Here is a 23217-nt window from a genome sequence, read left to right as displayed (position 1 = left end):
ATAGCGGAGTATATTCAACTTTATGAAACAATTATTATGTGATCACAAGAAAATGGTCTGTCTGCATATGCATCTTTAAGTATTTGTGAATGTAACGACTAATTGTTTATTGACCGGTTTGGAGAAACTGTTCAGGCAGTGGCTTCCAGTCTAACAACTGCTGTTTGGTCCAAGCGTGCACTCCCAGGATGTGTGGATGCATCTCGTTCTCTCTAAGCCGCTCTCCAATAGAGCAGATGGGGTCAGAGGGCAGCATCTTAGACTTTTCTACCAGGAGTGCAAGGAGGACAGGATTTGAGGATGGTAAACTGGGCTGCAGTTGTCCCTCCTGGGATGAGGCCACTGCAGTGATGATGGGGGCAGGAACAGGAAGTGAGGCGGCAGGTAAGCTTTCTCTCAGGTGATCCCGCCTCTTAAACTGACACTTGGACAGCTGACTGATGTTTTCAGGGAGAACGACTCTGGATCTAAAGGTCCCTTTGGTGTTAGAAGTGCCTGAGCTGGTGTTCTTCAGGGTGGAGAGGGTGGTGCTGATGTTTCGGGGGTCAATAGATGGTGATTCCCTGTCAGCCAAAGCCTTTAATAACTCTAAAATCTGAGAGAAGTAGCAGAGACAGGTAACAGAGGGGGAGTTTCACAGAAATCTGACACAGAGATTAAATATTTATGAAGATTCTGCCAAAGCACATCATCCTTTACTGACTGTGCTTACTATTGATATCATATATATATATATATATATATATATATATATATATATATATATATATATATATATATATATATATATACACGATATTATTATTATATCTAGTTTTTGTGGGTTGTTTTTTACACTTTAAAAAAACACTTGTAAACACACTGTAGTTCATAGCACAAAATGTAAAATCAAATCAAAAGGAACTACAGGAAGAATATAATTATATATAATATAAATATAATATAGTACACTATCTAACTTTGTAATCAAGGGGAGGCACCTTACATATTCTATGGGCAAAACAAACATTTAACAGCATCCATTTCTATTTGCTATTTTAATTTAATTATTTAGTGAAAATATGTGGCCCGTTTGTTCTGAAAAAAATCTATTAGTGAATCTAACAATAAATATTGTATGTATAATGTTTCACTACCTTCAGCCCATAAGACTCTCTGCTGTCAGAATCTCCATCCCTGTTTTGATTGTCCATGACCCCAAAGGACCTTAAAAGATCAAACAAAGTGCTCACTTATTACGTCAGTAATGTGTGAAAACCCTAAAATATGAATTATTAAAATAAATATTTTAAAATGACTGTACCTCCTTCTCCTTCTGCCTGAACACAAAACCTTCACATAAAATAAATAATGATTTTTAAACTTGATGATGCAACAGAATCCATCTGGTTCTGACGCTGGAGCCATCACCATGACAACTGAGATGAAGATTCTGACAACCGAGCCGTCTCCATGACAACTGGTCTAAATTAGTCAATGCAGTTATGATGTAACGGTCATCCTGGCACAAATCCAAAAGTCAATGACTGATATCCTCTATCTTTTATTCCAACAATCCCACTGTGAAGAAATCAATAACACTTTTATTTGCAAAAATAAATGCCATCATTTAAAAAAGGAGATTTTAGCAGGTCCGAGAGGCGAAGGTCGCTTCGGGATACTGGACTCCTGGATTTATATTATTATGTAGACTAATTATAATGAAACTAAATTACCACAAAAGTTGTCTAAATGTAATCAACAGGTTCGTAAAGCAGCAAAAGTTATGCTTTATCCACAATTTTCTTCCCCAAAAAACTAGTATATGCCACAATGAATACATATATATACATACACAACCAATAAATCATTATATCTACAACATAGGATGGACAGGAATATTTATTTTCTTGCAGATTTACAAAATTATCAGATCAACTTTCTGTGATCTAAAATCTTTCCTGTGACTTAAAAATAAATAAATGCTATTCCTAGTGGAATCCTTCGGCTGATGAAAGGTGGCACGAGTTAGCCTACAGGAATTGGAACCTACCCCCTTTATCAAAGGAATAAATATTCAGAGTAAATAATATACTAATTAACATATAATCCCATTAAACATGGCTTCTCCCATATAAATTGATCTCAAACTAATTCAAAGAAATACATTACAAAAATGTTCATAATATTTATCTCAGCAACTAATTTGTTTCCACGTCTGTTTTTCAATAACAAATATGAATCTTTTGTAAAATAAATAAATAAGAAACAATTAAACATTGACTTTATGAATGTCGGTACACATTAGGATTAGGAGTATTTTTAAATTCAAACCAATCATTCAACTAAAGCTAAACTAAGGGTGTAATATTATACTATGAAAACAAAAAGCAGAATGTGCAGCAGACTCTGGATTTAATTATTTCTATCAATGAAGTTCTCAAAGTCTCATCAGTTAGGAAGTACTTTGAGTCCATCTAAATCATAAACAATAAGAAATATGTTCATGATATAATTAATATGCTACAGGATTCTTTTCTTTAAAAAATGTGATCGTATTGTCAACCTTTTTTTAAATTATTTAATATTATCTCTTATTACATTACAGTTCTCATATGTCCTGCTACACTGTTGAATGTATCATCTTAAGAATAGTCATGCCTGTTATGTTATCCTTATTATATTTTATTATGATGCCTAAATGCTTCCTGTTTTGTCTTAACGTCACATTTTGATTGATACAATAAAGGGATGTGAAGAAAAACAGTCAAACCATTTAACATAAAACATAAAACAGTGGCCACACAATTTCATAGGACTGCATTTAGCCATTTATTATTACTACATATGTACACAGACATATTGCACAGTACAAACAAAGTCCTGGCTTTGATCAAGCAAAACAGAAACCGACATAAATCTCATGTACTCTTATACATGTCTTTTGTGCGTTATTTTTTGTGTGCGTTTACATGTTTCAAGGGAGATATACATTGTTAAATATACACTCGGAGATAAATATACACTTTATAAACTAATAAAGCGGTTTCAAGACACCCAAACTCTTCCACTTTTTGCATACTGCTGCTTACATGGCACTGGGTGCTAGTACACTGTCTTATAGCGTATGTGTGAAATGGCAGCAATTCACTAAATTAAAAAACGTCTTGCTTTTGAGGTCCTTCTAAGGATTTTTTATTTAGAACCCAGTTTAAAACAGCAGTTGCCAACATCAGAGGTATCTGAACCTAAAATCTACATGTCAAGATAGTTTGGACTACACAGGTTGTATGTATGTAAGCCTTCATCTAAGCATACTTGGGTGTGTGTGTGTGTGTGTGTGTGTGTGTGTGTGTGTGTGTGTGTGTGTGTGTGTGTGTGTGTGGTCTGCGGTCAGATGTCCTCATGTCTGACTTCCTTGTCAACATTCCGTCTTTCAGTCTTTATGGATGGGACATGGTTTGGAGAAGGGACAGTGCGGGAGCTCCACGACGCTCAGATGTTGAAGCTTTCTCCACAGCCACATGTGCCCTTTATGTTGGGATTGTTGAAGACAAATTCACTGGACAGCTTCGACTCCACAAAGTCCATCTCGGTTCCTAGAAGGGTCAGCTGAGCTTTCTTCTCTATGAACACCCTCACACCTGCAGGAGAGTCACAGTACAGCCGTCACTACGCCCAACTTCTACCCTTCGTGTCAATACTTAGCAAGAATGTTGTGGGTTTAATTATACATTGCAAATAGTGAAATAGCTATTAAACAATATATTTTTTTATTAAAGCTCAGTGTGTAGAATTTGAACTATAGGGCTGTCAATCAATTAAAACATGTATACGCAATTAATTGCCTGATTGTTCTTTTGTAAATCGCTCACTTTTCATTTGTTGAAAAATATATAATAAGTATTTAATACTTTTAGTGATATGGAAATGAACAAAAATGCCTGATTTATACAAATGTATGTACATTTATTGTTGTAAATAATAAAAAGACACAAAACAATGACAAATATTGTCCAGCAAATCTATCCCCCCTGGAGGAGATGAATTAATAACAATAAAAAATATTTTAGATGTATATTTTACTACAAGGAAAGCACAAAAATAAGATATACTGTAGCTCACCATCCTGCAGAACTTCCTCATCAGACTTGTCTTTCTCCTTGGTGTAGTCCAGTGTGTAAGTTAGTCCATTACAGCCACGCGTTCTCACCCCGACCTTCAAACCAATCTATGAAGAGCCAGACGGACATTATCATTCAGTGTCATCCTTTACCAATCACTACTTAACAGTTTCGTAATAACATATTGTACGACCACTGGCCGATGATCATAAACTGACCGATATAGTTGGACACAAATAAAAATTACAATGTGCAATAACAGATGTTTCCACCTTTAAATTTCACTTCAAGAAATCTGTTGCCTAGAAACAAACAAGGAAGGATTTATGTTTTCCTTATACTGTATATTGGGTTCAGATAACAAGTTCTTAAATATTGACAAAAGTTCTGATTTTTTAACAGCAGAGGGGGATACATTATTTTGATGAGAACAACCCTATATATTGAAAATGTAAACTCAAAACAAACACGGCACACTGTTGCCATTACAAAAGATGTAGAGCAGCACTGTCTGTCTGACGATGTGATGTTTCAGGCATGTATCCAGTTACTCACATATTCCGGCTTGTTCTGCAACAAAAAACTGATCTTGCTCACAGCTGCTGGAGTCTAAAAAAAAAAAACACAACAGAAGATATAATATAATATAATATAATATATATATATATATATATATATATATATATATATATATATATATATATATATATATATATATATATATATATGCATGTATGTATGTATATGTGAGACTGAGGGTAACCACATTAGCCACATTAGCCAAGTCGGTGTGTTCATCTGTATGTGTGCAGCTGCTGATGCCAAATGTACAGAACATCTCAAATGTGTCACAGCATGGAGTCGTTTATTGACTATACTGTCAACCAAGTGTAACGGTAATCTCAAAAACTTCACTTGATCCTTGGGGAGTGTATATTCAATAGCAAAACAAGTGTATTTCTTTCTTTTTCATCTTAATTTATAAAAAAGATAGCATGGTTGTTCTGCAGCTCCCACTACTTTAAGATTACTTCAGCACACTACCCTTATCAGCTCGGACCACCATAGCACACATTATCTTGCAACAGCACCAAGAGCAGAGCTCGTCAGGCTGATATCATCATGAGAACAGTTTCCTCCCGCCCATAATAACACTGCACTGAGAGTCTATTTCATAATATCACATTGAGTAGTTGAGTTGAGTTGATCACAGGTACGTTTTCCTCTATTAGTCAGCTAACAACAGTCAAGAGTGACAGTACATTTGGGTGTAGATTGACGAACAAATGTCTCAGTGCAATAACAGCGAGGACATCATTTATAGAGATGGGTATCAGATTAAAAGAACTGATGTTCAATTAAATTGAGATCTGGTAACTGTGAAGGCCATAGCATATGATGCACATAATGTTCCTACTCATCCAACTATTCAGAGCCATTGTGTCCCGTAGCATCTGTATCCATGGTACATCTCCATTCATGTGTTCAGAACTTTCCTTTGAGTGGTCAGCCATCGGATCAGTACACATACATAACATCTTGCCCACTGGGATGCCACAGTACAACTTATGACATTGGTGTACAAACAATATACAATGAATGTTAAATACTGAAAACTACTTTCTGTTTACTTTAACTAACAGCTTGTTTCGTGCACAGAAACTCGGGTCTCGTGTTTGTGAAACTAATATGCGGTTAACTGCAGCGATTATGCAACAGAGCAGTCGACAGTACATTACCTAACAGTTTAGCTAAGCAAGGAAGTACCTTTAGCATCAGTACGGGGCAATCATAATCTTACGAACGAATAATTGTTTTGCCGCACTGGTGTGTACATAAGATGACGTTGATATAAGCTCATCAACAAGATGGCATGTGTAATGTTGCGGGGAAACTCCGTAAAGTAAGAACTGAGTTGTACGTCACTGCGTGTAACATTCAAGTCACAGATGGTTAGCTAGCTTACCTACTTTTGGATCACGTAACGTCAACGGGTGGGTGTTAACGATACACTTTGCGTATTAACATATATTTAACGGACAGAACAGTGTTTTATATGAGCTTATAACTACAGTTTTTGACTTACCAGTGTCAGTGCGGCTCTTGTAGGCAGTATTTTTCTTTTGCTGACCGCTCGCACGGTCGCTCGCACCATGGAGGCAGACATGTTGTTTTCGTTAAAATCACAACATTGAATTGCGCAGGCGGGTAACAAAACCGCCCCAAATAAGTGTTCCGTTCAGCGATTGGCTAATATCATGACGAACAGGCGCGTCAGCCAATGGGTTCACGGATAAAAACCAATAATGAGGCACATCAGCATCTGTTATGTAACCTACTTGTAATATTAAAAAGAGTACTGTAAAATACCATAAAAACATTTCATTAAGTGATTTATGCTTCATTGGGCCCTTGTGAGGATCGTTTTCGTTTAATTCTTGTCCAATATATTATCTTGAAAAAAGAAGAGCCACTTAATGTTTTTCCAGCACTTTCAGTCAGCTTTGTTGGTCAAAGCACTGTTCCCAAGGTTAATAAATAACTTCCATGCTCTACTGTGCTAGTTTTTTTGTTGCATAGAGGTCTTGTAAAGATAACTAAAAACATGACACCCAGTGACCAGGGTGGACTAACTTTACTATCCCTAATTGAGTAATACAATAACTTACTTGTGTAATTACACACAACCAGAACCAGAACCTTTTCTTGCAAAAAGAACCAACCTATGTTCATAGTACTGTTGTTGTGTTTACCGGCTACTGTATTGGCTAAAATGTATTTAGCAAAGACAGAAGAAAAAAATTATGTAAAATAGTTAACCATGCATAAATAATGACACAGTTTAATGTCTAAACATTGTTTTGAGAAACAAAAAACATTTTCCAAGAAAAATATTCCACACTGGGATTGGATTTTAGTTTAATGAATTTTTTGAGACACAAAATGGATTGCAAGCCAACTTTTCCTGGCAGGATGGGGGTTCCTTAACAAACTAAACCTGTCATTTGAGTCCAACAAAAGAAATGCAAAACAAAACAAAGCTACTTTAAAATGAGAAATTTTGATTACAATACCACCAACAACACATTTCTTTTAATAAAAGTCAGCCATAATAGGACAACAATAAAGCCAGACAGTCCATATTTGAAGTTGAATGATAAGCAGGATTTTGAGACATTAAACTAGCAGCAACATAATTAAAGGGTGTGTACCCTCACACAGTGCAGCTACCAATCTGTGGCACCAATACAACAAAATGAAGCCTTTGTGGAAAATAAATACATTTATCTCTTCACTGAACAAACTGAGATTACCTCTAGTTTAGGAGTAAGTGAACAGTGTTTGCAGCAGTGTACACTCTCAGTTGAACCAGTTCATTGTTTTTTTAAAACCTTACCACTGAGTGACACTTTTTGTCCAACTCTCAACTCACTTCCTTGCATGTGTGGAGACCCATAAAGGTTAGGGTTAGCAGAGGACAGTACAATTTTACTGTTCTTCTGTTCACACACAGGCAGTTGAAGGGCATGTATCAATGTAATAGGGGTGGATCAGCAGTCACCAAAAATAAAACTATGATCCTGGAAAAATATCTACAGGGTTGTTTGTCCAACAGCGACACACAAACTTACTATAGGTAGAGCTGCTTTCAAGGCTGAAGGAGAGACAGACTGATGGACATCAGTGCAGGACAAATTAAAACAGGTTTTAAAAGAAATTCAATAAAATAAAATAAAAGATCCTGGCCATTATGTACACTGCCAGTCAAAGGTTTTTGCACAACCTATATTGTAATTTTTTGGGTTAAATCTCAAGAAACAGAATTGGAAATTGATCCTAATAACCTTGTTAATATGAAATAAGGAATAAATTAACCAATGTGACTTCTTGGATTAATTTGAAACGGCCTTAATCTTAATAACTAACTGACGTCAAGTCACTTAAAATAGCAGACAACAGGTCCATTTATCTTACAGCTGTAGCAGTGTTTACGAAAACTTTGTTTTACCTCACTGAGAGGACAGTTGACCCAATAGTGTCAAAAAAGGTTAACGTCAAGCATTAGACAAATGTATAGTATGTTGACTGCAAAATAAACCTCATCATGGTGATCAGGATTTATCAGCAATCAACTATTAGTTATGTGAGAAACTCAAATACTTACATGTTCTTATTTAAGAGATTTAAGAGATGTATGCAAATACATTTTATAAAAAAAAAAAAAAAAAACCTTGACTGGCAGTGCAGGTAAACAAAGACATGAGGTGCGTGCATAATGGCTTCTCTTGTTAAAATGAAAGCATTAAAAAGCGGAGGACAGCTTTGGGGGGGCGGGGACACACATAAAAAGGCCCTATTTGGCTTCAAGTCAAGGCGTCCTGGCTTTGGCTTTTAACAGGCTCCCATTGGCCCAACAGTCCCATTCAGATTCAATGGTTTCTGGAGTTTGGGTTGCTGTCTGCCTGGACAAGAGGAGAACCTTGTGGTTTGTGGTGCGATAGCTGCTGCTCATTCCACTGGACTCTTCCTGTGACCAGAGCGACCCACATTTCTACAGGCTAAACTACCTGAAACAAACCAGAAAACAATTGTCAAAATTCATTCAAAATATGTTCTTGGACAATATAGAAAGCAACTGAAAAAAACAGGAACAAAATGCTAAACTTGAGTCCAAACATCAGAAAGCCTGCAAACCACAGAAAGATGGATGAAAATGATTGACATGTTTTTGGGTTGGGCATATGGGATAAGAATATCAAACATGGCCCAATGTATGCCGACGGTAGAGCTGCATCCTTAATGGGAACATGTGATTCTTATGATAAGTGGAGTATTTTAAAATCACTTCCTATATTCCAGGATGTCATTTAAAATAAACAATACATTTTCAAAATCAAATCAAATGTTAAATTATCTATCTTGTACAATAACAATTAGGTACCGTCACAATGAAAGATTGATCCACTAAAGGATCTTCAATCGAAGCAAAGAAATGCAGTACATTTACGTACCTGTTTGTGGAGTTAATATCACATTTTGCTGTTTTCTCTTCTTGTCTTCTTGTAAAGGTAAACCCTTGAAAAAGGAAAATAAACAGGGTCACACGTGTAGCAGTGTATATAAGCTGTCAAAGTGTCAGTAGAAACATGTTTATAAAAACAATGTCATTGGCTGTCACAAAACTGAGATCATACCTGTCTCTCCTTTTCTCTCACATTCCTCAAGTGGGCTGAAGAGGTGGAAGAAAAGCCGTCCATCCTGGTGTTACCTGGCAAATGGAAAGACGTCAGTTTCTTCCTTTTAATCTTTATGAATAACATAAACATAAAATAAACGATTGTACTTTACTTTATATATTTTGATGCAATAGAAAGTAACAAACAAAACAGTCAGTTATATTATAGAGTTAAAATAACTATCTTTTGGAAGGGCTGTGTACCTGCAGGGCTTCTGTACAGCTGACAGTCCTTCTTGATGTGGGTACTTGATCCACACAGGAAGCAGCAGCGCACCTCCTGCGAGTCCCTTTTCCTCCAGTGCTCACTCTTGTGTCTGACCTGATCCTTGCCGTCCTCTGCTGTGTCTCGCAGGTGCTCTGGCCTTCTCTCTGAGTCCCTTCTGTGTTTGGACCTGGGACAAAATAAACCACAATATAATACAAACATGTAGCATGATACATGGTGCAGGAATACATTTAGAAACTCTGCGACAAATTCAGACATGTACTGGGATTATACTCACTTCTTACGCATGGGGCAGTCTTTCATGAAGTGGCCGATCTTGCCACAGATGCGGCAACAGCGGTCATTGGGAGCCACTTCTCCCTCGGTGAGAACTTCAGGATCAAAGAAATACTCCTAGGACAGATAAAGACACAATCACAACTTTAATACTGAGATAACATCCACCTAAAATATGCAAATGTTGTGTTTAGAAGGCAAACTCTAACCATCTGACTGGGGTACACAGGAGGAAATGCCTTGACTGGTGTGCCAAACACTGTTCTGCCGTTGATGAAAGCCTTCATGATGAAGTTAGTCACTGTTTTGGTGACAAAAAAAGACAAGAAATTATATTAGAAAACACACCAGTGACAAAGACAATGAGACAACAAAAGATACAGACAGAAATAATCATACTTTTCCTGGACAGACCAGCACCAAGATTATGATTCAGGTCGAACGGATCTGAAATATGAACAAAGAGAAAGCAACACAAATTAATTTCGATTCAGAAAACAATATCCAACAATACTAATCATTAACAGTGATATGAATTTAATGAACTCGATGGACAGCAGAATGTAACAATGATTCCCAAAGTGCCAAATCAGTCATTTCAACATCCTGTGTTGTTGGGCAAGTTTAAACCAGGAAGCTAAAATCCCTTGCATCTCGTGGAAGGATACTTATACGACTGTGTTTTATTATCAATTTATCGTTTTCAAGTCTGGACCCCGAGTTGTCAAACAAGCTGACCTTCAATGACGATGTATTTGGACGTCCACTGCTTGTTGAAGGTGGTGAGGCAGCTGTGCAGACGGAGACAGATAACATGCTCTCTGAAGTCGAAGTCCTCTGTATAAAAGCGGAGCAGGCCGAGCCACAGCTCCCCCACCGTCTCAGTGTTCATCCCACACTGTGGCCAGCGACTGGGCTGCAGGTGGAAGAAGACAAGAAGAATGTATTTTTAAATACACGGTGTGACATCATAGTCACAAAATGTTTTACGGGGTCACTCAGGCAGAATACGTAAAAATACAAATGACTCACCAGTGTTTTTAACTCATCAAAGAAGTACACGTTCCAGCCATCAACTAGCACCTCCGGCTTCTTCTTTCCATCATAAATCTGCAACAAACGGTTCAGAAATTAAAATGAGCAGATTCTTGGCCATAGCGTAATAAAGACACATGTATAGCTCAGAAAGAGCCAGCAAAGGATTTTAGGTGGTTTAGATTCCTTAGTTTGCCTTTTCATGTTTAAACTAAAAAGTATAGTTTCTGGGATTTAATACCGAAACATACATGTTTAACCTTTTAATTTTTTACAAACGTGTCATTTGTACCTCTTGCAGCACAGGGATAACTGGGGGGTTTCTCTGCTGGAGAAAGAACAGCACCATGAGGGTGTAAGCGTAGGAGGAGAGACTGCCACGTGAAGCATCCCCGATGTCACACATCTGTAATGGGAGAAAAATAAATATGATGGCGATACAGTAATAGTATAATAATATATGACACTGGAGATATACAAAGAAACCTTTAGTGTCTAAAGCGCACTCACCTTGGCGAAAACCTTCATGACGTAACAGAGGATCTTCACTCTCCTGTCAATGGCAGCATACGAAGCTAGCAGGTGTGTGTTGTGCAGGGCCTGAAAACAAAAAGGTTCACAAAATATGACACGTATGGTAAGTTATTAAATAGCAGATACGAGACTAAATTAAAAAGAACAATAACTAAGAGGGAGAAAGAGCCCCACCAGAGTGTTGTAGAGGCTAATGTCTCCCTCCAGGCCGGTGCGAACATGGTAGAACTTCACAATCGGTACTTTTGCTGTAGTGATGGGCAGGATGTTTTTCAGGCCTGGGGACAGGGTGCAGATGTGCAAACATGTTAAAATGGATGCGTTGACATTTTGACTCTACATATCTGATATAAAAAGGGCTCGTTGCCATTACCTCCATATGGAAACAAATAGCAAACGGAGAAACTGTAATGGTTAATACACATTAAAAACCTCCAGTGAGCAACAGCTTCAAAATGTGTTATTAAACAGAAGATGAGGTTGTTTTTGGGGAGTTTTCCCCTCATCTCACCCGAGGGTCTGAGGGTCTGAGGGTGTCGCATGCACAGACAATAAAACTGCCTCGACTTATTGCTCACCTGGGTGTTTCCTCAGCATTCTCGCCAAGCTTTCAATGATGCTGATGCAGTCAACATCCTGTGGAAGAAATTCATGAAGCGCATCACATTTTATGGATTTAGAGATTACAACACAGAAATCTCAATGAAAAGTCATTATTAACTACAAAGGTCTCATAATTTAATCCTCAATGATTGTAGCAGAAACACTGAATACCAACAAAACTTGTTTTTTCTGTTTCTATCCATCAATAAACTAAACTCATACAAGCGTCTGAATTAGGAATTTGGTCATGTTGCCGGACCTGGTTTACAAAAATAATATCTCAGTACCTTGCGATAAGATAAACAGATAACTTACATCTATGGTCTCCTGCCCCTCCAGCACCATACAGATGTCTAGGTCGCTCTGCCTGAAGCCAAAGCCATTTTTGGAGGATCCAAACAGTTGTAGCTGCGCTCCTGTCAATCCAAAATAAGATTTGTCAAGTTAATCATTAAAGAGCATTTTGTTATAACATTTTAGTTGTTAATGGGAAAGTCAATAAAATGAGTGTCATGCATTATCATGCTAGTTCAAATTTGGAAAAACTAAAAAGATGCGAAACAGTGAAGATGGTGGTGTACTTCACCTGCAAACTGTCGTCTGACAAAGGTCTCCAGGTCTTGAAGGATGTGCTCTCGAACACCCACTTCCAGCTCATCTGGGGCGAAGTCAGCTGAAAAAGAAAACATCATCAGATCTAACCAAAGTCATGCAGTTTACTTTAATGATTTCACCAAATATATATGCATGCACCTCCTCATGTCTGCTGTACACTGCTGGTGTAAGGAAAAATATAAAAAAATATATTTTATGGAAGTAACTTGACTGGCACTTAAGCTACGGAGGGTTCAGTTAAAACTACATTGAGGTCGTAAGCTTTTTAATACACATTTGGACTCACAAGATCCACCCTTCAAGAACCATCTTCACTGCTATTTTCGTACTTAGATACAAGGTTTTTTTGTGTCAGGTACAGATCGTCTGCTTTGGAAAAACTGTTTAGAATTTGGATTTATGTACGTTATTAAAATCTAAATAAATACAAAATTAATGAAAAATCTTTTGAAAAATGACAGCTCTATAAAATATTTTTATCCTTATATAGAAATTTGGGGAAGTTGTTCGCTACTCATGAGTAGGTGGTATTGATCAATCTGAAACAAGAACTTTACAACAAGGCTGAGCAATTAGGAAAGTTTGCTGAATCTGAACCCCTCCCCCCCAAAACGGAAAAGATTTAGGAAAAGAATATGAACGTTTTTCTTCATCAGTGTTAATGTAACAATCTCTAAATACTTTTGCTGTCACGTAATACTCACTGAAGCACTGCTCACAGACTTTGTTAAGGACGCCGAGAAACTCCGGTGTTATTGGAGGCAAAGGATCCAGCTGCACTTTCTTGAAATCCTCCGGACAGTCTTTCTTCAGATGTCCATCCCGCTTGCACAAGCTGCACACGACCATGTGTGACTAAGAGAGATTGAAAGCAGCATAACTTAGATAATGCACACAAGCTCATAGTAACCTACAAACCCAAATGATTAAAAACCCAGAACAGATTTAAGATGTTCACTTAAGTTTGAAAAGCATAATTTGTTTTCTTACATACATACATACATAGAACAGTGCTTTCCAGAGAGGAATTCATAAATACTGACTCTAAAAAGTAAACAACATGAGACACCTACCTTGCCTCTGGTGAAAGCTTGCCGGGTGAAGACATAGGACCGTTTCTTCTGCTGTTGTTTTTTATTTTCCAGGCTCGGATCCTTAACTGTATCCTCTAATAAAGTTGCAGGTGAGAGACTCACAGGTGCCAACTCCATCTCTTCTTCTTCCTCCTCATCCATTGAACCAGGTGTGTCCAAGTCTGGACCCTCCTCATCAGACAAAAGCTCCTCCCCTGAGATCTCGTCCACTGGGAAAATGTCCTCGTCCTCTGTGGTGAAGCTGTCCAAGTGATGCCTGTTATGCGTGTCCACATCAATATCCTCATCCTCCTCGTCCTCAGAGAGACTGCTTTTGGCCAGGTCGACTTTTTCCTTCTCTCGTTCTTCATCCGAGTCGCTATATTCTTCAACTTCCTCCTCTTCCTCAATAATGCAATCAGAGTCTTCAGGGCCATTTTCCACAGCTTTAGGTTGATTTGCATGTTGTGACTGAATGTTGAGCTCACTGAAATCTGATACGATATCGGATTCATTTAAAGCCTCTGCGTTTGCCCCCTGACTGGGTCCACGCTGTGCCTTTATCTTGTGATTAGCAGCTGACGTGTTGAGTGGCAGTGCAAAGTACTTGTACGTGTTTTTGAGGCAGTGGAGGATGTACTCGTACATTTGCTGGCTGTTCACTGTGCGGGCCACATTTCTCTTCACAGCAAACGGGTCTGAACACAGAAACAACACAGAGTTAAACCATGCAAGAGAAATTCATATCTTTATGTATTCAACACAAGATAGATTGAAAAAAGCCAAGACTTATAAAAGCAATTCTAAAAGTTGGGTCGTCAGCCCATCAACAAAATCCCACTTACAATCAAAAGTGTTCAAATGTCCATTAATGGCTGGGATAGAATTACACTCTGAACATGGAATTGCAAAAGTGGGATTTCTCTTCATTGCCTCTTGTTTTTTTTTAACCTGGGAATTAGCATAGCTCCACTAGTGATTTTCAAAGTACCCAAAAGCAAAAACTTCAGACAACAAAATGAGAAAGCTTCTGACCCTCCACAGCGATGCGTTTCTTTGGCCAGTCTTTCATCTCTCGGGAGAGGACAGGACTGGTACGCACACTGATCACATTGTCAGCCAAGTTGAACTCCAGCGAGTAGAAGCGAAGCATTTCCACCCAGAGAAGACCAACTTCCACCGGCGGGTGAGGGCTCTGAAGCACCAGCGGAACCTGCAAGGAAACACAGATAGTACAAACTTTCAGGCGCCATTAAGATAGTGGATTAAAAAGACCGTATTACTGTTGCCAGACTTTCTTTGAAATATTCATTCAATTTACCCAAATCACTTTTTCATTTTTCCTTATTAAACATCAACACGATCAATCTTTTCTTCAGGAACTCTTTTCTTTGTTTTGGTTGCCTTCAAATGTATTTTGAGTGATTAAACATGATAAGTATTTTAACTTTGATACACTATGATATATCATCTATGGCTATATTTTTTACTGTAATGACAAAATAATGAAAGTGTCTGATCTAGAAAAAGCACATTCATCATAAAAAATATAAAATAAATCTATCAGAGAAATAAACTACAGTAGTATCGTCATGATCACCTTTCCCTTTACACAGGAGCCCTCTGTTGGCTGTTCTTTAGAGGGAGGGGTGTAAGCCCAGTGTAAATGTCCATCCTCTGTATGTGTGAGATTGAAGTCTGACAGCCTGCTGAGTGAAAACCCCTTAATCTAAAACACAAACCACATGATTAGATTAGTTTCTACCAAGGAAAAATACTGAAATTAATTCTCTATATTTTATCACAGGCTCAAGTTGCAAATAAAAACACACCTCTTGTTTAAGGTAGGTAGGCAACAGGAACTCTTTGCGCTGCTGTAAGAAGTATATAACCATGAGGGCGAAGACATATGGCGGCAGCCCGCCTTCTTCTGCACGGTCGATCTCACAGATCTAAGCCAGAAGCAGGAACAAGACATGTTGAAAACTAAATGTGATGTTTTACCAAAGAAATGTAGGCATACTGAGCCACTTTTACTAGTGACTAATGTGAGCAACAGGTCAGGGTCACAACTGGAAACATACCTTGGCCCAGTGTCTCAGTCCCAATACCAGTGGGAGGAGGAGTTGCTCCCGACTGGATAGAGCAGAAAGATAGGAGGTGGTTTGGAAGGCGTTTTCATTACCTGCGCTCACTTTGCACATCAGACCACTGTTGAGAAAAATAACAGTATTAGTTTACTGCTCATGTGCATGTTGTAATGCAACCCTGGTATGAGCAATTGTCTTCGTTTCTCTCTTGAGAAAACCCATTCTGGCAGTTTCACAATGTCCTGATTAATGATCAATCTGAATATCACAAAAGGTCAGGACTTCAGAATTTGAGTCATAAATTGGGCATACAAATAATGTATGAACTGTGAACAACCGTCAGAGATACTCACCTCTTTTTCTCTTTGCACATAACCACAGGTACCCTGGCATGAAAATCAGCTTCCATATTAACAAAAATAGCTGAGGACAGAATAAGATATGATCAATTTAAAACTTGCATGACAGTCTAGCGCTGACATTTTTTAACAAATACAAATCTTGCAGTTAAATGAATAAAGAGATGACTCACGGCTCACAGAGAGGCTCTCCTTCACCAACAACAAGACGTCTGGCTGATGCATCTGTGAATACATTCCATTTCAAAGTCATTTTACATAAACACAATATTTAAAAACAAAAAGGACATAATAATGTGGCATGTCTTACAAAACCAACAAAATACATAGTGAAACGGCATGAGCGCTAGTAACTTTAGCAGAAACATGATGATGTGTTCATTCTCTATTCAGTAAAAATGTATATTGGGCGAAGGTACATTATACAATATCATGATGTGTTCAAATGTAATCTTGTAAAAAATGTAGTTTTTGGCGACAAACCTGACTAAAAGCTTTGGATACATAATTAAAACTATTCATGCCAAGAATATTTTTTCTTCAAATCAAATATTTAAATACAAATCAAATATTACCCAATCATTTGAATTGGGATTTTATGTAAATAATCACTAAAGATGCCAATAACACCAAAGGATAACATTTTGGTACAAATTATTTTCGGGGCGGTGCTGAAAAGAGTTTGTCTGGATCCTTGAAAACCAGCTTTTTTTTGCTGATCCAAAAACGTATCCGATTAGTGACTAAAAATCGTGATACGATCCAAACTGTGAGTTTGTGATCCGTTGCACCATTAATTCACACAATCAAACTCACACTGGGCTACTTACGTGAGGAGGATACTGAATGTCAATGTTAACATCAGAATCCTTAAATCCAAACTTGGTGCAAGATGATCCATATAGCCTGAGCCTGATCTCTACAGATGAGAGAAATAATAATGTTATTAACATGTTATGAACTTATTTAAAAGCATAAGAGTCAACAGCCTGCTTGCTACAAAGCAACATCACGCGATCAGGATGAATTCAGGTCATGTCTCTAAACTAAATTTACCAGGCAGGACGGAAAGAAGGAGGTCTTGCATCATGGAGACAACAAATTGTCTTGTCTCAACATCCTGATCACTCATCCCATGTTCCCGGACAACAGCCTCTAGTGCATCACTCACTGCACTGATCTGCTCTGGACCAGGAGGCATAATCTCAGTCAGCATCACCTGCTCTTGCCTCTCCTATAAACACAAACACATGCACACACGAATAGAGCTTCAACACAGTTTTTAATGAATGACAATGACAGTATTGTAGCATCATCTGTCTACAAACATTTACTGTAATAATCATCTAAATGGTGATTTGCATAAGACGACTATTTCTTACCTTGGCCCTCTTCTTGTGCCGTTTGTCTCTGATATGTCTGTAAGCGTCAGACACAGACTCCAGCAGAACATCACACAGAGTGCAGGTGTAAAGTGCACCAGGGTTACTGTGGGACCTCTGAACCGAATGAAAAAAAGTACAGAGTTTAGACAACGGCCGCAATAATTATACTGTTGATCTTCTTAACTCAGCTGTACCTCATAAACACATCAAATATTGTTTCTAAAACAACTCTAATTAAAAGAAAGAATGCCTTATATGAAGAATGCCTCAAACGTATCAAAGGAAAATTAGGGCTGCAACTAACAGTTATTTTCATAATTGATTAATCTGCAGATTATTTTCTCTAAAAAAATAAATAAATAAATAAAAACAGGAAACAGGGAGCGATGACCAACACAATGTCCTAGGGTGATACATGTCTTGTCCGACCAATAGTCCAATTCCCAACAATATTAAAAGGTAATATAATGTAAAATAAAATTTAAAAAAGCAGCAAATGCTCACATTTTGGAACCAGGAAACACATAGTCATTATTGCTTGAAAATTTACTGAAACAATGAATTGTTTATCAAAATATTGTCACTTTAATTATCTGTCAATTGATTAACCGTAATCATTACAGCAAAAGCAAATATACAAAAGGGTGTATATGTGCGCTACCACACAGACAGCCTGTACCTTCTTCAGGCTGTAGATGTCATCTTTGTTGAGCCGCGTCTCTGCCTGCCGAAGGTTCTGCAGCTCTTTGGCTGAGAGTGTGGACTCGTCAATCAGAGGGCCCCTGTTCTCTTCAGCATAAGCTCTATTCTTGTTTCTGTTTCTCCGTCTTCTCCCTTTGAAATGAAGAAATACATGTGCTGAATACGTTTTGTGGAGATAAAGGTAATCGGTAATGTATATGTCATGGATGATGGAGTACTTATAGTCAGACTCAAACCAGATTGTAATATATAGCACATCACTGTGATCAGGATCAGAGTTGTAGTGTAGTAAAGACTCACAGTGCACCTTTTTTTATAAAAAAGGTGTCCATTGAGACTGCTGCCTTAGATTTATTTTTAAAGTGGGGATAATGCTTAAAAGCGTTCTGTCCCCAGAGTCTGATTTCTAAATCCTCACCTGATTTATTAGCATTACCATCAGTGTCTTCTCTCGCCCCCTGCTCCCTGTCCTCCTTTGGACCTTCTCCTTGGGTACTCCTCCTCCAGTGCTGCTGTGAGCGCTCTCTCCAGTTATCCTCTCGTGTCCCACCACTGTTCTCAGGACCTGAGAACCACCGAGGGTCATCCTTCTGCGAGGGGCTGTGCCCACCTCTGAATCCACCAGGGGAGTAGCTCAGGGGTCCCATTCCTCCCTTCTTGGGACTGGCCCGGTAGGGCCCTCCCTGGTTCTTGCCCTGCTGACCTCCCTCTGATCTGTAGTTCTGTCCTCGACCCTGGTCCTGGCTCCTCCAGGTTTCTCCCCTCTCTGCTCCTGCTCCCCTCTCCCAGCCACCTTGCCTACCCCGGTAAGGCCTGCCCGAGTTTTCCATGGTCCACTTATGCTAAAACTGCAGGATAAAATGTTCAGTTAATATGGAAATAGTCCTCATGTAATCAAAACAATCCTGAGACAAACTGTATGCAAACAGGATAATCTCCCAAACCTTTGAATTTGAAAGATGCACTTTCTTTGGAAAAGCAACAAGCAATTTTAGTTGCCTTTGTGTATAGCAACTGCTCACAGCACATCATTCAATTCAGAACAGACTGTTGCACAACTTCGCAGCTGAATAAAACACTGCTACAATTTGAAATTCAGTGAGTTGAGCCAACATATATAAATTGTGTGATTTAGCCGCTTGTAACTTTATTGTCCGACTTTTGAAAACTCAGGTTACCGTTAAACGACTTTTATTGGCTGTTAACGTTGACAGATTCAACAGAGGATCTGAGCCCCGTGGAAAAACTAACGCTAACATTGGCGCTTCTCATGTTACCAAACATATCACGAACTAATATAACATCACCGTAAGGTTAATTGCGGTGACTCGGGTTAACTGGCAAACTGTAACGTTAGCTACCTAACCTAACGCTAGCTGACTTTAGGAGCTTGTTATTGCATGGTGTTAGCGTAAGCGACCTTACTAGCGTATGCAGTCTGGTTTGCCTCTAACGCCACTTCTTCCTCTTCCTCAATTTAACGACGTATTACTTTATTACGAATGTAGCTAGCACACCGCCAATACATTAGGGTTAGTCACCTAATTTAACGTTAGCTAACTTGCCACATAAAGCACAACCAGCTAACGTTACTGTTACCTATTTAGCTTACTAGCTAGGACACCTAACAGCTAACGTTAGCTAGCCAGCTAGCAGCAGCTAGCGTTACTGTTTATTTCATAGTTTTCGTCAAGCTGCTCAACCTGCAGCTGCGTCAAATGCAGCCATTAGTAAAATATATGCGATAATAATCCACAAAGAATATTAAAGTCATTATAATACCTTTTGTACGTTTGCAGAGGACATACTTGAAGCGCTCGTCTTGCACTGGAGTTTGAAAGATGACGTACTCGCTGTTTTGTAGTCGTTTTGTAGTTCCGCCCACCGCAAAGTCAGAACAGGTCCCTCTGATTTTTAATATTGGACAAAATCATGTATCGGTATAACATATTATAAATTACGAACAGCATCTAGGTAGTGATTTGAAACAAATTCCAGAAAACGTATGAAACTAAAACTGGAGATGAGGTTACTGGATAAACAATGACATAACCTCAGTCTCCACCCACTGTTGTTTTTCTCTTGTTTCTATTTTGAGAATAACAATTATGAAAATTATAAAAACATTTTGGTAGGAATGGGAGGAAAGCCCATATACCCTTACAAACCCTTACAGTTAAATTAAATAATCACATGTCGAACACTATTTCACATATTTATATCGCATGTGCAAGTACAACACTACAACACCATTTCACAAGTGTATCAAATGTGCAACTACAACGCCATTTCACAGAATCAGAATCAGATTGCCAAGTATGTTTTACAAGGAATATGTTTTTGTGTATTGGTGCATAGACAAAAAACATAAATGTAGAATACAAACAATTACAATAAAATTTTAAAAACTACTTTAAAAAAATACACACATATAAATTCACATATAGGCACACGTGGTTTTTATCAGTTATTTGTTATGTGTGTGTAATGTAAGACATCTCGTGTGAAAACGAACATCGATTTCACATTTAATATCACAAGTTTAATATTACATTTGATTAATTCATACGTGGCTTGTTAATGCACATGTGTAATTCATATGTTCATAAAACATGTTTACATTGTTTATGTATTTGTCTCATTAAATAGGCCTGCAGACAGCACAAGGTATAACATATGGTTCAAGGTTTAATTAACTCCTACATGGGACATGTGATTGTTTAGCCTCGGTTGCCCAGGCGACAGGAGAAAGGTGCGCTGCAGGAGCGGGGACGACCCCGGGAAAACTGATGTAACCAGACGGGACTCCCCTCACCATCCCACAACCAACATCCAGGAGACTGCTGCTGTGTAAGACCTGGCCTCAGTAACACACAGCCAGTGGAGGCTCCAGTGAGAGACAGCCTACCGGAGATGGTGTCATTTGTGAACGGTGAATGTGGCTCCGAGACTGATTACAAACGGAGACGGACAGCCGGCGCATCTCCTCCAACAGAAGCGCTCACAACGGTCCAGCAGCGGCAGAGGCACAGGAAGCAGACACTCATGTCCAAGTTGAGTGACTCCGGTTTCGAAGAAGACTTGGGATCCTCCCTGATTCCATCCCCGGCTCGAATAGATGTGTCCCCGCTCCGTTCAGACGAGCCTCCTGCGGGACAGCTGTCCAACTGGTACATCCAGTACGGTGACATCGGTTTCAAGATTCAGAGAGAGAAAGAGGCGCAGTTTCATTCCTGCAAAAGCTTGGCACGCCAGCCACAAGTAGGCTACTAGACACTTTTGTACCTTATACTTTATACAGTGTCGGGGCAGTGAAATGTAGCCAGTTATGGAAACCATATATATGAAAGCATGCCTACTTTTCACACTTTGCACTAACTAAGAGAACAACATCTGTAATCTAAAAACATTATTTTGTCATCTGGCTAATTTCTACTTCTGACTGTATTGGTAACATTGCCATTTGGTGTTTTAAGACAGAGACCTAAACCTAACCCTAACATTTCATAATAGTTGGATTCTCTGGTACACGATGGTTTTATATTTATTGTGGCACCAATTTTGACAATAGACTAAACATAACTAAACATAGTTTTCACTACCTACCTCTCAATATCTCTGCATGTTGTCAATAAAATTCTATAGTCTCCTGAAATTAACACAAAAATCTTGCCATTGTGGAACTAATAAAACATAGAAGTAGTTGCTGAATTCATAAATACTTTGGGATCAATGGCAGGAAAATATTTGTGAAACTGCTATAAAATGCATTAGCAGGCTACAGAATATCTTTTATATTTTCCCTTAAAGAGGATAAACACATGCCATCTTTGAGTAACTATCAATAAAATCCTCATTTTATTTCCTGTTGGATACATTAATGGAGTCTGTGTTTCACTTGCAGTTGACTGCAGAGGCACGGTGTAAGCTCGTCAGCTGGCTCATCCCTGTGCACAAACATCTCCGTCTGTCCTTTGAGTGCTGCTGCCTGGCGGTGAACATCATGGACAGGTTCATGGCATCCACACCTGTTGCAGCTGACTGCTTCCAGCTACTGGGTGTCACAGCACTCCTCCTAGCCAGCAAACAGGTGCGTCTTTGAGTGTGGTAGATGCTTGATACATTTGACAGTTTGCGTCTTTGGATTTCTTTCAGTTTAACACCCTCCCTTTCTCTGTGTCACCCAGGTGGAGGTGTGCTCACCGCAGATCGGCCAACTATTGTCATTGTGCTGTGATGCCTTTACGAAGGAGCAGCTTTGCAACCTGGAGTGTCTCGTCCTCCTCCGCCTCAACTTCCGCCTCGCTGCACCGACCCTGGCCTTTTTCCTGGACTATTACACCAACTGCATTGATGCTGCCCAGCTTGAACCTGAGAACACAAGTGGTGGGAGGTTTGCAAGAATTAATCCAGAAACAAAAAGACGCGGGCAGTGCAGCATCCTCGCACGAAAGGTGTGCGAGTTGAGTCTTGCAGACTATGCTTTCATCAAATACCCACCATCTATGACTGCTAGCTGTGCACTGAGGATAGCCAGTGAGTTACTGACAACTGAACAAGGGCTTGTTCAGCATGCAACCATCCAGTCACAAGAAGTGCAGTGCGGCAGTTTTGTGGATGAACTATGTACCCAACCACCTGAGAGCCCTGAGCTTTCTGAGGCCGACTCTCTGGCAGTAAAGGGTCACTTCCTGTCTGTGAGTCAGGGGAGCTACAAGCACAATCTGGCCCAGGAATGCAAAGACAACCTGATGCTGTTGATGTCATTAAACCAGGAGACATTGGAAGTGATGTCTGACATGTGACAAATGTGCCACCATTGAAATGTTACCAAAATGTCAAATTCCCCTCCATTTGGGGTTTATATTCTTCGGGTTATTGAAAGGTGATGTTCAGAAATGAAGTCTAATGTTTATGCAAACCCAGCAAAACCTCATTTGTAACTCATATGTTGAAGTCTATGAATGTTTTACAACT

General features: G+C 38.9%; 3 protein-coding genes across 5 annotated transcripts; 1 reads left to right on the top strand and 2 right to left on the bottom strand.

The window, feature by feature from the left end:
- Positions 1 to 2787: 2787 nt before the first annotated feature.
- Positions 2788 to 6315, bottom strand: isca1 (iron-sulfur cluster assembly 1). The gene is made up of 4 exons (XM_029439227.1): positions 6190 to 6315; positions 4659 to 4712; positions 4105 to 4210; positions 2788 to 3623 (listed from the first exon to the last, which is right to left on the bottom strand). The coding sequence occupies exons 1-4, from the start codon at positions 6268 to 6270 to the stop codon at positions 3475 to 3477; spliced, it is 390 nt and encodes a 129-aa protein (XP_029295087.1). The 5' UTR covers positions 6271 to 6315; the 3' UTR covers positions 2788 to 3474.
- Positions 6316 to 6995: 680 nt separating this feature from the next.
- On the bottom strand, positions 6996 to 20122 carry tut7 (terminal uridylyl transferase 7). Of its 3 annotated transcripts, none has more exons than XM_029440080.1 (29): positions 20023 to 20122; positions 18659 to 19088; positions 18218 to 18372; positions 17536 to 17652; positions 17210 to 17387; positions 16984 to 17072; positions 16327 to 16378; positions 16148 to 16217; positions 15789 to 15915; positions 15537 to 15656; positions 15305 to 15433; positions 14740 to 14917; positions 13705 to 14402; positions 13336 to 13486; positions 12603 to 12689; positions 12332 to 12432; positions 11992 to 12049; positions 11588 to 11691; positions 11390 to 11479; positions 11172 to 11285; positions 10877 to 10954; positions 10583 to 10760; positions 10244 to 10291; positions 10054 to 10145; positions 9846 to 9961; positions 9544 to 9734; positions 9299 to 9372; positions 9116 to 9179; positions 6996 to 8671 (listed from the first exon to the last, which is right to left on the bottom strand). In XM_029440080.1, the coding sequence occupies exons 2-29, from the start codon at positions 19068 to 19070 to the stop codon at positions 8613 to 8615; spliced, it is 3930 nt and encodes a 1309-aa protein (XP_029295940.1). In that variant the 5' UTR covers positions 19071 to 19088; positions 20023 to 20122; the 3' UTR covers positions 6996 to 8612. The 3 variants fall into 3 exon arrangements, with proteins under 3 accessions (XP_029295940.1, XP_029295943.1, XP_029295942.1); XM_029440083.1 differs by having other exon boundaries at positions 18677 to 19088; XM_029440082.1 differs by lacking the exon at positions 20023 to 20122 and adding an exon at positions 19185 to 19310.
- A 908-nt stretch (positions 20123 to 21030) lies between these two features.
- ccno (cyclin O) lies at positions 21031 to 23045 on the top strand. Its single transcript, XM_029440369.1, has 3 exons — positions 21031 to 21501; positions 22145 to 22330; positions 22428 to 23045. Exons 1-3 carry the CDS (start codon positions 21154 to 21156, stop codon positions 23043 to 23045), a joined length of 1152 nt encoding a protein of 383 aa, XP_029296229.1. The 5' UTR covers positions 21031 to 21153.
- Positions 23046 to 23217: the final 172 nt, after the last annotated feature.

Source organism: Cottoperca gobio, chromosome 9, assembly GCF_900634415.1.
Source record: "Cottoperca gobio chromosome 9, fCotGob3.1, whole genome shotgun sequence".
NCBI classification, from domain to species: domain Eukaryota; kingdom Metazoa; phylum Chordata; class Actinopteri; order Perciformes; family Bovichtidae; genus Cottoperca; species Cottoperca gobio.
The sequence above is the reverse complement of the archived record's forward strand: the minus strand, read 5'-3'. Positions and strand labels throughout refer to the sequence as shown.

Bases quoted from the DNA above. Each gene is read 5' to 3' on its own strand.
- isca1 (XM_029439227.1), bottom strand. From the start codon at position 6,270: ATGTCTGCCTCCATGGTGCGAGCGACCGTGCGAGCGGTCAGCAAAAGA. The intron at 4,713-6,189 runs GTAAGTCAAAAA...TTTTTTTTTTAG, and splicing joins CAAGAGCCGCACTGACACTG to ACTCCAGCAGCTGTGAGCAA. The intron at 4,211-4,658 runs GTGAGTAACTGG...GGCTCTTCATAG, and splicing joins TGCAGAACAAGCCGGAATAT to ATTGGTTTGAAGGTCGGGGT.
- tut7 (XM_029440080.1), bottom strand. From the start codon at position 19,070: ATGGAAAACTCGGGCAGGCCTTACCGGGGTAGGCAAGGTGGCTGGGAG. The intron at 18,373-18,658 runs GTGAGGATTTAG...TTCATTTCAAAG, and splicing joins TGGTAATGCTAATAAATCAG to GGAGAAGACGGAGAAACAGA. The intron at 17,073-17,209 runs GTAAATTTAGTT...TCTCATCTGTAG, and splicing joins CCTTCTTTCCGTCCTGCCTG to AGATCAGGCTCAGGCTATAT.
- ccno (XM_029440369.1), top strand. From the start codon at position 21,154: ATGGTGTCATTTGTGAACGGTGAATGTGGCTCCGAGACTGATTACAAA. The intron at 21,502-22,144 runs GTAGGCTACTAG...TTTCACTTGCAG, and splicing joins GCTTGGCACGCCAGCCACAA to TTGACTGCAGAGGCACGGTG. The intron at 22,331-22,427 runs GTGCGTCTTTGA...TGTGTCACCCAG, and splicing joins TCCTCCTAGCCAGCAAACAG to GTGGAGGTGTGCTCACCGCA.